The 14689-nt window shown below is 42.0% G+C and overlaps 1 protein-coding gene across 7 annotated transcripts in view; it reads left to right on the top strand.

Moving 5' to 3' along the window:
• The window catches only part of FMNL2 (formin like 2), a 329619-nt gene that overhangs the window by 222444 nt on the left and 92486 nt on the right, over window positions 1-14689 (top strand). For all 7 annotated transcript variants that reach the window (XM_040229083.1, XM_040229081.1, XM_040229084.1 and 4 more), the window contains exon 4: window positions 4521-4597. In XM_040229083.1, coding sequence (XP_040085017.1) covers window positions 4521-4597 — 77 coding nt within the window. The remainder of the gene's footprint in view (window positions 1-4520; window positions 4598-14689) is intronic.

Here is a 14689-nt window from a genome sequence, read left to right on the forward strand (position 1 = left end):
ATGTTTCTTTTCAACACAGAACTTCTGTCTGGTCCCCTAAATGAGACAGCTGCTTAAATCTTTTTTATTTTATTATAACTTATTTATGGTTAATTGGAGGATAATTGCCTTACAATATTGTGTTGGTTTCTGCTGTACATCAACATGACTCGAGTAGCCATAGGTATACATATGTCCCCTCCCTCTTGAACTTTCCTCCCACCTCCCACCCCATCCCTCTAGCTTGTCACAGAGCACCAGGTTTGAGCTCCCTGTTCAGTTCAATTGCTCAGTCATGTCCAACTCTTTGCGACCCCATGAATTGCAGCACGCCAGGCCTCCCTGTCCATCACCAACTCCCGGAGTTCACTCAGACTTGCATCCATCGAGTCGGTGATGCCATCCAGCCATCTCATCCTCTGTCGTCCCCTTCTCTTCCTGCCCCCAATCCCTCCCAGCATCAGAGTCTTTTCCAATGAGTCAACTCTTCGCATGAGGCGGCCAAAGTACTGGAGTTTCAGCTTCAGCATCATTCCTTCCAAGGAAATCCCAGGGCTGATCTCCTTCAGAATGGACTGGTTGGATCTCCCTTGCAGTCCAAGGGACTCTCAAGAGTCTTCTCCAACACCACAGTTCAAAAGCATCAATTCTTCTGCTCAGCTTTCTTCAGAGTCCAACCCTGTATCTATCATACATCAAATTCCCACTGGCTGCCTATTTTACATATGGTAATATGTATGTTGCCATGCTACTTTCTCAATTCGTCCCACGCTCTCCTTACCCACTGGGCGACAGCTGCATCATTCTCAATTTCTTTCTTGTCCCCCTCCCCAAGGATATAGCAGCCTTCAATTTCATCAGATTAGAGGAAGTTAAAGGAAGGTGTACCCATATGCATAAAACAGAACACAGAAAAAAAATTTCTTTTGCACAAGGGCAGCAATTCTATATGAGAAATATTTTCAGAAATCCTCTAGCTTGTAAACCTTCTGGCTAGATGGCTTAGATCCCAGCATTGAGCACATTCATCCTGAGCTCTGTGTGTGTGTGTTTACTCATTCAGTCGTGTCTGGCTCTTTGTGACTCCATGGACTGTAGTCCGCCAGGCTCCTCTGTACATGGGCTTCTCTAGGCAAGAGTACCAGAGTGGGTAGCCATTCTTTCCTCCAGGGGATCTTCCTGACCCAGGGTTGGAACGCAGGTCTCCCACATTGCAGGCAGATTCTTTACCATCTGAGCCACCAGGGAAGCCCCAAGCTAGACGTGGCAGAATCCGGTACAGTACTGAGAGGTCCCCTCACCCAGAGTATCTCCCATCCCCTAACAGTCATCTCAGTGTTTGTCAAATTCTTTAAAAAGCAAGATACGAAAACTCCTAGAGTGCACTTAGACTCCAGCCCCGAGCCCCCTGGGGAGGAAGATGGTTGGAGGGAGGAGGTGGGATCTTCTGGCCCAGTTCCAGTTCTCCCTTGGAAAAGGATAAAGAATAAGGCAAAGGATGCAAAATGAAAAGCAACAACAAATCAGCTGCACGGAAAGTGTTTTGCTTCCTTGCAAATAACTTCATCAAGAGACCCCAGACAAAGGGTATTTCTTTGGACTGACCCTCATTCCTGACATCTCTGCCCTGGCCTTCTGTGTTCATCTGAATGGTTGTATCTGGCCTGTGCCTTATCTTTCAAGATCAGTCATTCAGCTCTCAGGAAAACAAAAAACCAAAAACTTAAAATGGACATTGGATCAACCATCCCCACTTTAGTAAGAGTTCTGTCAGGAGCTGGCAGTAGGAAATGATCTGTTCCGCTCAACATAATTGTCATGCTAAAAGTCTGGAGAAAAGGAGATTTTGCTTGGAGTAAGGCATGGCTTGCAGTTGAAATGAGTTTACAATTCTCAGTTGCATTAAGGGGTAAAAGATTTGCAATCAGGCTTCCCATTCTAGCCAGACAGTCTAAACTGAGCAGTCTCCCCTTAACTGCATCTGGAGTCCTCAAGTACTTTATTCATTAATCTTTTGTTCACATTGAATTGAAGATTCTTAATTTGCTATCTTCTTAAAAAAAAAATTCTTAAGCATATTCTATTTCTTCTAAGTAGTTTTAAATGAAACCCTGTGGGGCAGGGAAGGAAGTGCCTAAATTAGATATCTCTCCAAACCAGCCTCCTTATTTAATATACCAGGCAGTTCTCAGTCTGCACTTTACAGGGGTGTGCTCATGTCTGGCGTGGACAAAGGAGATGGGCCATGAAGAGAGGAGTCTGGTTCTCTGTGGGTGCTGCAGATGGAAAAGGAAACCTATTATATGGGTCTCCAGGGCTTAGCTGTCTCCGCAGGCTCCTCCCTGGACCTGCCTTTTACAGAGAGGGCTGGGGGAGGCTGAACTCTGCTAATAAATGGTACCCAACTCTTTTTTTGTTGTTGTTGATTCCCACAGGCACACAGTTTGAAGTTTTTTAAAGCATCCTGGGTACATTGTACAGATGCAGAGTGTTGGCAGTCATTATGTGTTAGGGAAATATATGCCAAGGTTTCTCTTTGGTGCAGAGTCCGACTGAAATTCAGACAGCTCCCTTAGAGAACAGAACACGCGGTGAAGTCAGTTTAGTTGTGTCTCAGTTAATCCTGCAGTTGCAAAGTGTAGCGCCTTCCATAGTAAATGCCCGATAAATATTATCTGCTATTGTTGTCATACCTGTTATCTCAGTATTTTGAGCTCCATTGTTTTGATATGTGCCTCTTGGTCCCTCAGCGGGTCCTCCTTTGTGCTCAGTTAGATCCTTGGTGGTATCCCGGTCGTCCTTGTCACTCTGTATAAGGGATGACCTTCCCTGAGGAAGCATAAGGCTGAGTTAGGGAGCTGGCACAGGTTGTAGGGGATGAACTGTGCATAATGCGTAGCTGAGTTGTTTCCGAGAGGCACGTGTGCAGACAGCCCAAGGCCTGTGACTCTGCCCTGGGACTGGCCCCTCGGGAGCAGCCGGCACACCTGGAAGAGGTTTCCTCAGCTGTGTGACCACAGGCCAGTCCTCGTTTGCTGAAAAGCTCTCCAAGAAGCACTGGGCTTAGATGTCCCTCCAAACTACAGATGACTCTGTTTTGTCCTAAGCCATTCTTGACAAATTGGGGGTGGCTCTGTTTTTTCATGGCATCAGGGATGCTTTTATTTCACATCTCCTGGATGCTGCACACCTGAGAAGGTCTTCAGGGTGCTTCAGGAACGGCAGTCGGGGGGAAACTTTTGAGAGTCTTTGGAGAGGCAGCTGGTGGAGAAGCACAGGGACCTTCAGAAGAGGAGGCAAGGGTAGCCGGAGCCCATCTGGGTTGAGCAGGAGTCCAGTCTGCCCTGGGGCACCAAGGCTGGCCTGTGGCACCTTTGTCTTTGGAGCTGGATGACCCTGTTCCTTCTGCAGTCATGGCCGCAGAGAAGGAGCCCAGGTATCCTGAGGACACATGGAATTTTGACATTCGTCAGGTAGAAGGGAAGTGTCTAGAGGAACCTTCCATGTGAGGTAATGCAGAAAAGAATAAACATAGCAGGTCTGAGATCGCCACCTCGGAAAGGCATGCTTGCAAGGTTGGCTCTCGTTTGGCAACCGGACACTTGAATTTTGGGAGAGTTCCCAGAATTCCCTGTTGATAATGACTCACTGTGCCTGAACTGTTGATGCCAACCACATGGTTTATGCAGAGTGCCTGTTTTCCTTCTGGAAGTCTGCACTTTTGGTATGTGCTCGGCAGAGAGTGTTTAAGTGATGAGCCCCCAATAGAAATCCCAGGTACTAAGTGTCCGTTCTTCCCTGGGGGCTCAGTGGCAAAGAATCTGCCTGCCAATGGAGGAGATATGAGTTTATTCCCTGGGTCGGGAAGATCCCCTGGAGAAGGAAATGGGCAACCCACTCCAATATTCTTGCCTGGGAAATCCCTTGGACAGAGCAGCCTGACAGGCTACAGTCCACGGGGTTGCAAAGAGTCAACATAACTGTGTAACTAAACGACAATGCTGTTTCCAGTGAGCTTCCCTGGTTGAAAACATTTCACAAATATTGTCATTTGTCACTCATCTCGGGAGAGACTTCGAAGCATGTATCTGGTTTCCTCTGGACCTCACGCTGTTCACCTTTTCCTTTAGTGGATTATACTTTGTAACTTTTTGCTGTAATAAATCCTAGCTGTAAGGATAGCTATATGTTGGGTCCTGTGAGCCCTACTGAATCATTGAAATGAATGATTTTAGGGACCCCAACACATAGGTATTGTATTGTGGGGTAGGGGAAAAAAATAAGCTACTTAGAGACAGTTATTACATGAAATAAGTCATTTTCCCTAGTCCTTGTGCATAAGCTGACTGTTAACAATGAGAAAAATCTGTGTGCTTTGCCAAAAAGAAATGTGAGAGAAGCCCACTTTAGAAGCAGAGATGTTTCTGTATTCTGTTAAAGTTATTACAAGTAAGCTACAGTTGTTAAACTTATTACAAGGAAGCTACATTGTAACACTTGCTAAAGTATCTTTTGTGAGAATATGTGTTCTTGAATTATAGAAATTCAGACGGCGTGTTCAAGAATCCACACAAGTGCTAAGAGAACTGGAAATTTCTTTAAGAACCAACCATATTGGGTAAGTGTTCCCACTGAACATCTTAGCTCTAAAGCTTTTGGGTGCTTAAGAGAGTGACTGAATCCTATCCATAGAACTAAGCTTCCTTACTGTTCATTATAAGTTTTGACTGAGGTTTAGGTGGGTGGAACCGTTTAGTTCTTGAATTGCTCACTGTACAAGAATCAGTAGAGGCAGGACAGACAGTCATTGATTTCGGATGTTTATGAGAAGAGTAAAATTCTTTGCTTGCATTCAGTGATGGTGTATGTAGAGTGATTCCCTGGAAAGATAGGAACCCCCAACAAGTAATGTAGACTGAGAGCCTGGAAAATCTTAAAGCCTTCCCTGGAGTTCTTTGAGTTGGTTACTTGAAGCTGCCTCGTACTTTTCTCAGTTCTCTGGCCAAAAGAGGGCAGAAGCTGGGGCAGTATCACTTGACATACCTCCTGTGTTACTACTTACTTTGTTCTGAGTCTCTTCTTCCTACATCCCCAAATTTCAGGACCATGAAGTGTAAATCCATACCATGAAAGCAAAGTTTGGGGAATCTCGCACTAACCATTTCAAAGAGTTTTTCATGCAACAGCATGGTTGCTTTGCCTCCAGCAAGTACAACTTCATTACACACTCCCTTTCTCCAGAATTGTATGACAGAGTTATATACAGTAACTTTCAAAAAACGTGTTTTGTCTCTAAGGCAGATGATATCAGTATTTTCTTTTATAGCTTCCGTTCTTTCCAAAGTACCAGTTTAACACCTGGTAATTATTTAACCCCTCTGGATTTTGAGGCTTTGAGATTTATAAGGGAAAAACTATAGACTTCAGATCTTTTAGAATTTTCCTCTGTGATAGGTCTACTGGAAATGAAGTTTTACATGTATGTTACATTTTTGTTTTTCAGACTCTTCTGTAAAATAATTACCCAAATAACAGTTTACTTCTTCTTCTGACTATGTTTGGTATGACCCATCCAAATGGTTATTTTCCACAGTTATTTCAGCATAAGTTTTTTTTTTTAAGTCAAAGAAATGTAAGGTTAATTTTTAGCTTCAGAACCTGGGTGAGAATATTCATTTCCTTAAGGATAATTTCACATGCTTGGCACCTAGAGACTGAAATATTTGGAAAATGAACTGATTCTAACCTAAGTTGATAATCACCTTTGTCACAGAAAGTGTGCTGTAGAACAGTGGATCAGAGTGACATGAAAATAGAACTGGAAGAGAAATTTAGGATTGCTTAAATTGATTGCTCGTTTCACAGATTAAAAGAATTAAGGGCCAGAGAAGGTAAGAGACTTTCCCAAAGTCGACGGCTGTAGACCCAGATGCTTTGTTCAGAATGCTATCCTTTTGTTTATCTGGCCTCATCTGGCAGTTCTTTCCCTGAAAGGAAATAAGATAATTAGAACTCTGGGATCAAAGCGATGGAGCTTGTCTGTTGGGAGTGAAAGTGGTGGTGACTTAATATAATATAGTTGGGCATCCAGAGCTTAGGAAATTCAAATACTTTGCAATATTCAGGGATCCGGAACTAGATTCCATTTGGTAAGGCCAACCCCTTACTGTTGGTACTTATTCTTGACTGAAAATGGTGGGTTGATCTGCAGTCAGGATTTCTACAAATTGTCAAAAAGCATTTCTTCAAGCATTGATGAAATAATGTGAAATTGACCATCAAATACCAAGGCAGGGCGATCATTTCCAATATAAAGTTGGCGGAGTAGAAGCACTCTGGTTGGGTAGAAGCCAGTACAACTCTGCAAGCAATTGGAGTGGTTTGTTGTTTAGGATACTATAGGCACATTGAAAGAGTTTTACATTTTTCTTTCATCTTCACCAGCTGAAGTTTTCCCTTGTTTACTACCTATGTGAGATGCTTGGAAAATTTTGGCATTAGCAGCACAAAAATTCATGAAAGTGCATTGTGACATACCCTTATATGGAATGAAACCACACACCAGGATTTTGACCTGATTTGCTTGTCCTGAAAACCCAAACCTGAAATGGACTTTTCTTTATGAAGCTAACTGGCTTGACCACTTTTGATGGGGGAAAAGTTTTGAAGAGTTAGGAGTGTAAATATAATCAATGAGTACAATGAGAAATTCTGGAAATGCAAGGTGCTGTAGAGGGAATCCTTAGATTTTTTTATTGTACTATTTGAGATACCATATTAGAAAGGTAATTGGGTGCTTATTTGCCTTAGGGAAAGGGAGATCTTGACCTATTTTTGCCATGCCCCCTTATCAGTTCTTTTACTTAAATTATTATACATAAACTCTCTGTATTTATCATGTGACCTAAGTTAACTTCTCATCTATAAAATAAGAATAATACTACTTACAGGAATGTTGTAAGAATTGAATTGGGCTTCCCAGGTGGCACTAGTGGGAAAGGACTTGCCTGCCAATGCAGGAGATGTAAGAGACACAGGTTCCATCCCCGGGTCAGGAAGAACCCCTGGAGGAGGGCATGGCAACCCACTCCAGTATTCTTGCCTGGAAAAGCCCATGGACAGAGGAGCCTGGTGGCCTATGGTCCATATGGTCGCAAAGAGTTGGACACTACCGGAGCCACCTACCACACATGCAAGGACTAAAGGTAACTTATGAAAGACCTGATACAGGCTTTAATACAAAGTAATTACTCTCAAGGCTTCTCTGGTGGCTCAGTGGTAAAGAATCCGCCTGTAATGCAGGAGACATGGGTTTGTCCCCTGGGTTGGGAAGATCTCCTGGAGAAAGAAATAGCCACCCCGGGATTCTTGCATGGAAAAATTCTATGGACAGAGGGGCCTGGCAGGTTACAGTTCATGGGGTGTCAAAGAGTTGGACATGACTTAGTGACTAAACAACAACGATTACTGTCAATATATGATAACAGTTATTTGTTACGCTTGTTGAAAATAATATTATATAATAATAATTGGACAATGTTGTATAATAATAATATATCCCTAAGGAAATCCATGCAGAGAATGTTACCTTCTCTATCTAAAAGTATCCTGATACTTAGAAGTTTATGATTCCCAGAAATTAAAAACGAACATTACCTTTAAAAACTACTTGTCCTGAAAAAAAAAAACTATCTTTGGCACATGCTTGCCTTTCAAGGTTAAAATCTGGGGCTTTGCTGCGATAGCATTCCAAGCTACAGCTTTGTCAAGCAAAGGGTGTGTTCTGAGTTTTGATATAAGCCTAAACTTTTAAGTGAATGGTCTTTTGAGAAAGAAAATTAATTTTTTTGGAGTCAAATTGAAATAAGAAATGGACTAGAAATAATCTCATTCACTTACTCTCAGGAACTATAATAATAGAGAAGAATTGGATTATGACTTACCCAAGCCCTTGAAATGACTTGTAAGGAGCCAAGTACTGTTAGAATACATTGGCTGTGCATTATGAATAGGCAGCTGCTGTGACATTTTGAAGGTTGGGTGATAAGATTCCAGAGGCACTGATGGTTGTGAGCTGGATAGATTGATAGGTGTTAATCCATGAAACTGTATTGTAGGCTCACTCTCTTTGCAGGTAATTTATTTTAGTGAAACTGCCTATTAGGATAGAAAATTACTTTTCATCCTGAGTGCGAGGTCATAGAGTTCTCAAAGATGCTTTCTCGGTTCACTGTATCTCAATGGGGAGATGAGAATAGGCATGTGATTATAGGTGGGAGGTACACGTCAGCAAGGAGAAGAGGAGGATATCTGTAGAAAGAGGAAGGAGCTGGGGGATGTGAGGTGAGCATCTTCTTTCCGGGACTTCTTTATGAAACAGTGCTGGCTGGGCCAGGCTAGCAGAGGAAACAGAATGGCTCAGGCTGGTCTTAAGGGTGTACAACACCTATGTGTAATAAGGTACCCTCTGATTAATTCATTGTTGTTATTGTTTAGTTGCTAAGTCTTGTCCAAATCTTTTGCAACCCCCATGGCCTGTAACCTGCAAGGCTCCTCTGTCCATGGGATTTTCCAGGCAACAATACAAGAATGGCAAGAGGGTTGCCATTTCCTTCTCCAGGGGATCATTTTGACCCAGGGATCGAACCAGTGTCTCCTGCATTGACAAGCAGATTCTTTACCATTGAGCCACCAATGAATCCCTTAATTCATTCTTAGATGGTGCTTTTTGGAAATTCATGAGATCATTATAATTTTGTTATGTGTTAAGCAGTGTATTCAGCAAGTTAAAAGTGTTACTTCTTAACAGATTTCTTTTTAAATTGCTCTTGACCATTGAACCTCCCATTTTCTAGATGAGGGAACTGAGAGTCAAGCAATTAAATATCTTGCTAAAGTCCACACATTTGAGAAGCATTAAGGTTTGAACCTGGAGATGTCCAAATCTAAAGCTGTTATCCAGACCAGCAGTTAAAAATTTTTTTGATTTCAAGACTCCTTTACTTCCTGAAATTATTTTGAAATCCAGTAAGTCTTTATTTCTGTGGATTTTATCTATTAGGGCTTCCCTAGTTGCTCAGACAGTAAAGAATCTGCCTGCAATGCAGGAGACCCAGGTTTGATCCCTGGGTTGGAAAGATCCTCTGGAGTAGGAAATGACAACTCATTCCAGTATTCTTGCTTGAAGAATTCCATGAACAGAGGAGCCTGGAGGGCTACAGTCCATAGGGTTGCAAAAGAGTCAGACAGGACTGAGTGACTAACACGCTATCTATTAATGTCACTATATTGGAAATTTGAGCTGGTAAGTTTTATATATGCTTATTTAAAATAATTTATTACCTCATGATAAATATTAGTTGTAGATATGTAAATATAAAATAATAAACATCATACAGCATTAATAGCATGAAAATAATTATTTTCCAAAGAAAAAAAAAAAAAAATTAGTGACAAGAGTGGTTTTGTTGTGCATGTTTACAAGTCTCTTTAATGTTTCACTAATAGAAGAAACCTGGATTCTCATACCTTTGCCTGCATTCAAGTTGTTGTGATTTGTTTTGATTTGTGTATATGAAGAAAACCTGGCCTTAAACAATATGTATTTGAAAAAGTTTTTAAATTAACCTTTTCAGATAATTGGGCTTCCCTGTGGCTCAGCTGGTAAAGAATCTGCCTGCAATGCGGGAGACCTGGGTTCAGTCCCTGGGTTGGAAAGCTCCCCTGGAGAAGGAAAGGCTACCCACTCCAGTATTCTGGCCTGGAGAATTCCATGGACTATATAGTCCATGGGGTCGCAAAGAGTCAGACACGACTAAGCGACTTTCACTTTACTTCATTTCACTTTCACGTAATTGTGGCCAGAAATCACCAAAATTCAAAAGTGATGATTTCTTAAAAGTTAGTTGCAACGTGGAATCTGAAAGCATATCAGTGAGTTTTTGTACTCTTTTATACTAAAATCTGTTGTGCTGTTTTGCACTCTGAATGGGGATTTTCACCCATGTACCATTTTGAAACATGAAAAAATCATTTAAAAAATGTTTCACTGAGTTGTCCTGATCTTTCAAATGTAAACACACTTTATTCTACAATATAAAAATAATCATGTTTGTTAATAATCACCAGTCTCATCAGAATATAAGCATTGGGAAGCTCTCAAACTCATGGTGGTGAATACCAGTGTTCCCAAAGTCCAATTTTTGTTTGTAAGCTCAAACTTTATATTCTCAGTTCTTCTCCTCAAAATGGCAGGCTCACTTCCTTCACTTTTGAGACTATCTGATGGATACCCAAGATAGAATAACCATAATGTGTCTGTCATTTGACATTCCATGTAAACAGTGTCTGGGTCAGCTTGCAGCTCTAACAACTGTATCCGTGCTTTTCCTCAAGATCGCATAGTTGCGTAGTTTTTGGACACGCAGCAGAAATGCTCTGTGGGCTTCCCATTTTGTCACACAGAATTAAAAAGATGTATCCTCAAGGAGCAAGCTTCAATAAAATCAGGAATTTTAGCATTTCACTAAGAACAGTTTTAAGTGAAGTTCACTTTTTCCCCCCTTTCAAGTGCTTGGGGTGAAGAATACAATCAATAGGTGTATTCACTGGTGGTAGATTTCATTCACATTTCTTTTGTACCATCAGTGCAAGTGTCAGAAGAGTGACAAAAGCAACTACTCAATGTTTGTGTGAAAATAGGTTTAACTTCACAGACCCCTGAGAGGGTTTCAGGGACCCTTGGTGGTCCATGGGCTACGTTAGAAAAACAGAGAAACAGTTTGAGACGCTGTCTCGCAGAAAAGGCGTGGTCGCTGATGATGAATCTGGGTGATACTTAACCTTTCTCTCCCTTGTGATTTTTTTTTTCCATGATTTGTCAGCAACTGCGGTTCCTTTCAGATGCCTGTTGCGTCTCTCTAAAGGAGAGTGGCAAAACAAATTTACCTTTGTTCCTTCATTTTGTGTGTTTTGCATCTGCTTCATTTGATCGTACACATTTAAGGCCAGTAACGTCCTTAGAGACTTTATTTTCTAGATGAGAACAATGAGGTTCTAAGATTTGGGAGGGAATCAGAGGGAAGACAACATCAATCTGGAAACAAAGCTTTGACCTGACTAGAGTAAAACAGTAACTATTGGCACCGGCATTTAGAGCTCTTCCTTGAATAAGTTTTTTTCCAGAGCTATTTCTCATTATCACTGTGCCTTCCAGCTCTGCAGCAGCCAGTTTGGAATTTGCCTAAATTCAAATTTACAACATATGGTATTTACATCGAATCTGTGAGGTACTCAGTAATGAGGCATGCTGTCAGAATCGGAAACAATTCTACTTTCCAAGACCTGTAATCACCCAATTTGAAATTCTCCATACTGGCAATATGTTGAAGAGTGTGTAGCATGCACAGAGGTGCAAATGGAAATTTACTACAGGAATCCTCAGTTTATGATATGTCATAATCATGCACCTGATAATGCCCTTAAAGATACTCTTTTTGAAAGTTGCCCTTTTTTCATCTCTACCTACCATCTCTATTTGATTTCCATAGCCTTTCATTTCCACAGAAGTTCACTCTCACCTCTGTTCTCTCCGATGCAGAATATGATTGTTGTTTTCTTATAGCCCAGAGCCTTTTTGCTGAGATGAGTATACAAACCTGATACCGCTTGACAAAAGGGGTGGTAAGGTAGTGAGCTGTGATGGAGTTCTATCTTCTTCTTTGCTAAATCACCTACGGGGGTCCGAGCCAAATTGTAGACCCAAGGAAGATCTCACAGCTTCGAAAAAGAGTTAAAAATGAAATTAAACCTTTCAGAGGCATGTTATAATCTCGCCTATTTTTAGGAACTGAGCAGTAGCTCCTGCCTTTCACTTTGAAATTTATTTTTAAGGTCCTTTGGCACCCCACCCCAGTCCTCTTGCCTGGAGAATCCCATGGATGGAGGAGCCTGGTGGGCTGCAGTCCATGGGGTCACAAAGAGTCGGACACAGCTGAGCAACTTCACTTTCACTTTTCACTTTCATGTATTGGAGAAGGAAAAGGCAACCCACTCCAGTGTTCTTGCCTGGAGAATCCCAGGGACGGGGGAGCCTGGTGGGCTGCCGTCTATGGGGTCGCACAGAGTCGGACACGACTGAGCGACTTCACTTTCACTTTAACTCAAAGTCAGCAAGAACAAGCACGGGTATTGATAAAGGCTTTGAAATAAAAGCCAATTAATAGGCTTTATAGTTGCATCAAAATATATGCATATTAGTACTTTGAGTCAAGAAGATTGAGCTTTCGCTGTACTTGGCTATTTCCTACAATTTCTTCCTTCCTTCCTTCCTTTAAAAACAAAAATCTGTGAGTCATTTTGCCTCTTTTCCAGTTTGTGGCTGAACTAAGTGAGGGAAAGGTGCTAGGGGTTGAGATGAGAGAATGGCAGGTCCTTAGCGTGACCTGGACCATTTATGTGTTTTAGAGGCAATGTCTGGAAAATCTACAAGAAGAAATTACAATGACTATTCTTCTCAACTCCTAAATTAGAGTGTTCTTATGGGGCCAGTCTGTGGGGTCACAAAGAGTCGGACACGACTTAGCTCCCGAACAACAACAAATATGAGCCACTGAGAGTGAAATATGGTCCACATAGACTACATAAAATCAAGATCACTCTGAAAAATCTGATTTTCTTTCAAATTAAAAAGATGACCCCGCCCCGCCCCGACCTGCCCAGCTCTGGGGCTTTCTGCTCTGCCCCCACTGTGGAGGGCTAGTTTAAATCATGCCCTCAGAGCCCAGAGACGCAACCAATGGGAAGGCCACAGAGAGGCTAAAGGGCTTGAGTTTCAAGAGCAAAGGCTAGTCATCCAATTCAATAGTGAGTTCCAACCTTTCTTTAGTCTCCTACCAGTTTTAAAAGGAAAAAATATTTTTTTTTTTCTGAGCTTGAAGAATGGGCACTTAAAAATGCCTCATGTCTCCTAAGACGTAGCCACATAGGGACTAATTTAAAATAAATCAAATGAAAATAAGGATCTGGGGACTCCCCTGGTTGTCCAGTGGCTTAAGACTCTGAGCTCTCAGTGCTGAGGCCCTTGGTTTGATCCCTGGTGGGGGAACTAGATCCAAAATGACACAAAAGACCCTGTGCAGCCAAATAAATAAATAAAAATAAATATTAAAAAAAAAGGATGTGGAAGCAGACACTGAGATCATGTATGAGGTAGTGATGTGAAGGGAACTCCAGCCTCTCCCAGTGGCGAGCCCCTTAGTTCTGGTCAGCTCTCCTAACAAAGCCACTTTGTAAGACCCAACAGGTCATGTTTTCTTTGCCAGTGTTTCCCCTCTAGGTCTCTCTTTGCACATGGCTGTGTTAAGTGCATACATTTTGTGATGGCCTGCTTGGGCACTGGGGGAAGGATGATGCAAGCGCTCTACATTTTCCATCTTACCATTTTCTGGACCTACCTGCAGACCTGAGGTTACATTATGCAGATGATAGGACCAGAGGAAAGGATGTGCTTGAGGATAAAACAACAAAATCCCCCTAAAAACAAAATTTTAAGGGAAGGCATTCTGAGCCCAACAAATTGGTTTTGTTCTTCCTTTAAGACAAAAACCTTAAAAGGACTGCTCATCCTTTCAGACACACAGTAGAACTGTCCGCCCGTCATTCTCACAGCTTCCAGACTGGTTTCCATAGGAACCATAGTGTCCATAACTGCTGGACCTTACTGGCACAGTGTTCATGGAGGAATGCAGCCATTTGGGAATGCTTTTGGCACATATACCCCAAGATCCATTTTTGTGGTGGTATAGTAGATGCATTTACTTACTATTTGTTGGAATTTCTAATGCTGTAACAGCTTGATGGGATACCCACATGTTCTTTGAAGGTGGATATCCTGGAGGAGATCTGGCACATAGGGTAAGAGGTGTTCATCCTCAGTATCTGACCACTTTGCTTCATCTTATGTGAAAATAAAAATGTATACGCATTCTCAGAGAACTGCATTCAAATCCACCACTCAAATGCAAACTGATATTATTTTTAAATGATTTTAAACAACATGTTTGTCACATCTCAAGTCGGTTGGTGTGTGTTGCCTGCGACTTTTTAAAAGGTTTTAACATTCACGGAAAAAACTAAGCAATCATTATCCCTATGGAGCTTCCAGAAGCCCGTAAACACCGGGCTCTCATTGGCTGGTTGAGTGTCTACTACAGCATCGTGTGCCAAGAAGGAGTTGAGTGTGGATTTGGAATCAGGCCTGGATTTCAGTGGTTATGTCGTCATGTCCCCAGTCTGCCTGATTCCCCATGCAGTCTTGGCTCCTTAAACAAGCAGTCTGTCGATCAGTTATAGTAGAAAAAGGACAGCAGCAAGTTCCTCATTTAGAAAGTTTCTTACCTGTTATCCTCATTCTACTAAGCAGCGAAATACACAGAAGGCACTCATACACTTTTTGCCCCCAGTCACTCACACGGAAATGTTGTGGTTTTCTTAGTGGCCATATTTGAAAGCTCCTTCCTTATGTGAGATGGTCTAGGCTTAATGCTGTAGTTCCTTTCAGGCAGCAGATGTTTCTGATGGAAAAACGGAAGTTTTCACTGTGTCCTTTTCATGGTGGTGCATGCTAAGTCACTCATTCGTGTTCAACTCTTTGCAACCCTATGAACTGTAGTCCACCAGGCTTCTCTGTCCGTGGGATTTTCCAAGCAAG

Source organism: Oryx dammah, unplaced genomic scaffold (genome assembly GCF_014754425.2).
Source record: "Oryx dammah isolate SB20612 unplaced genomic scaffold, SCBI_Odam_1.1 HiC_scaffold_27, whole genome shotgun sequence".
Classification (NCBI taxonomy): domain Eukaryota; kingdom Metazoa; phylum Chordata; class Mammalia; order Artiodactyla; family Bovidae; genus Oryx; species Oryx dammah.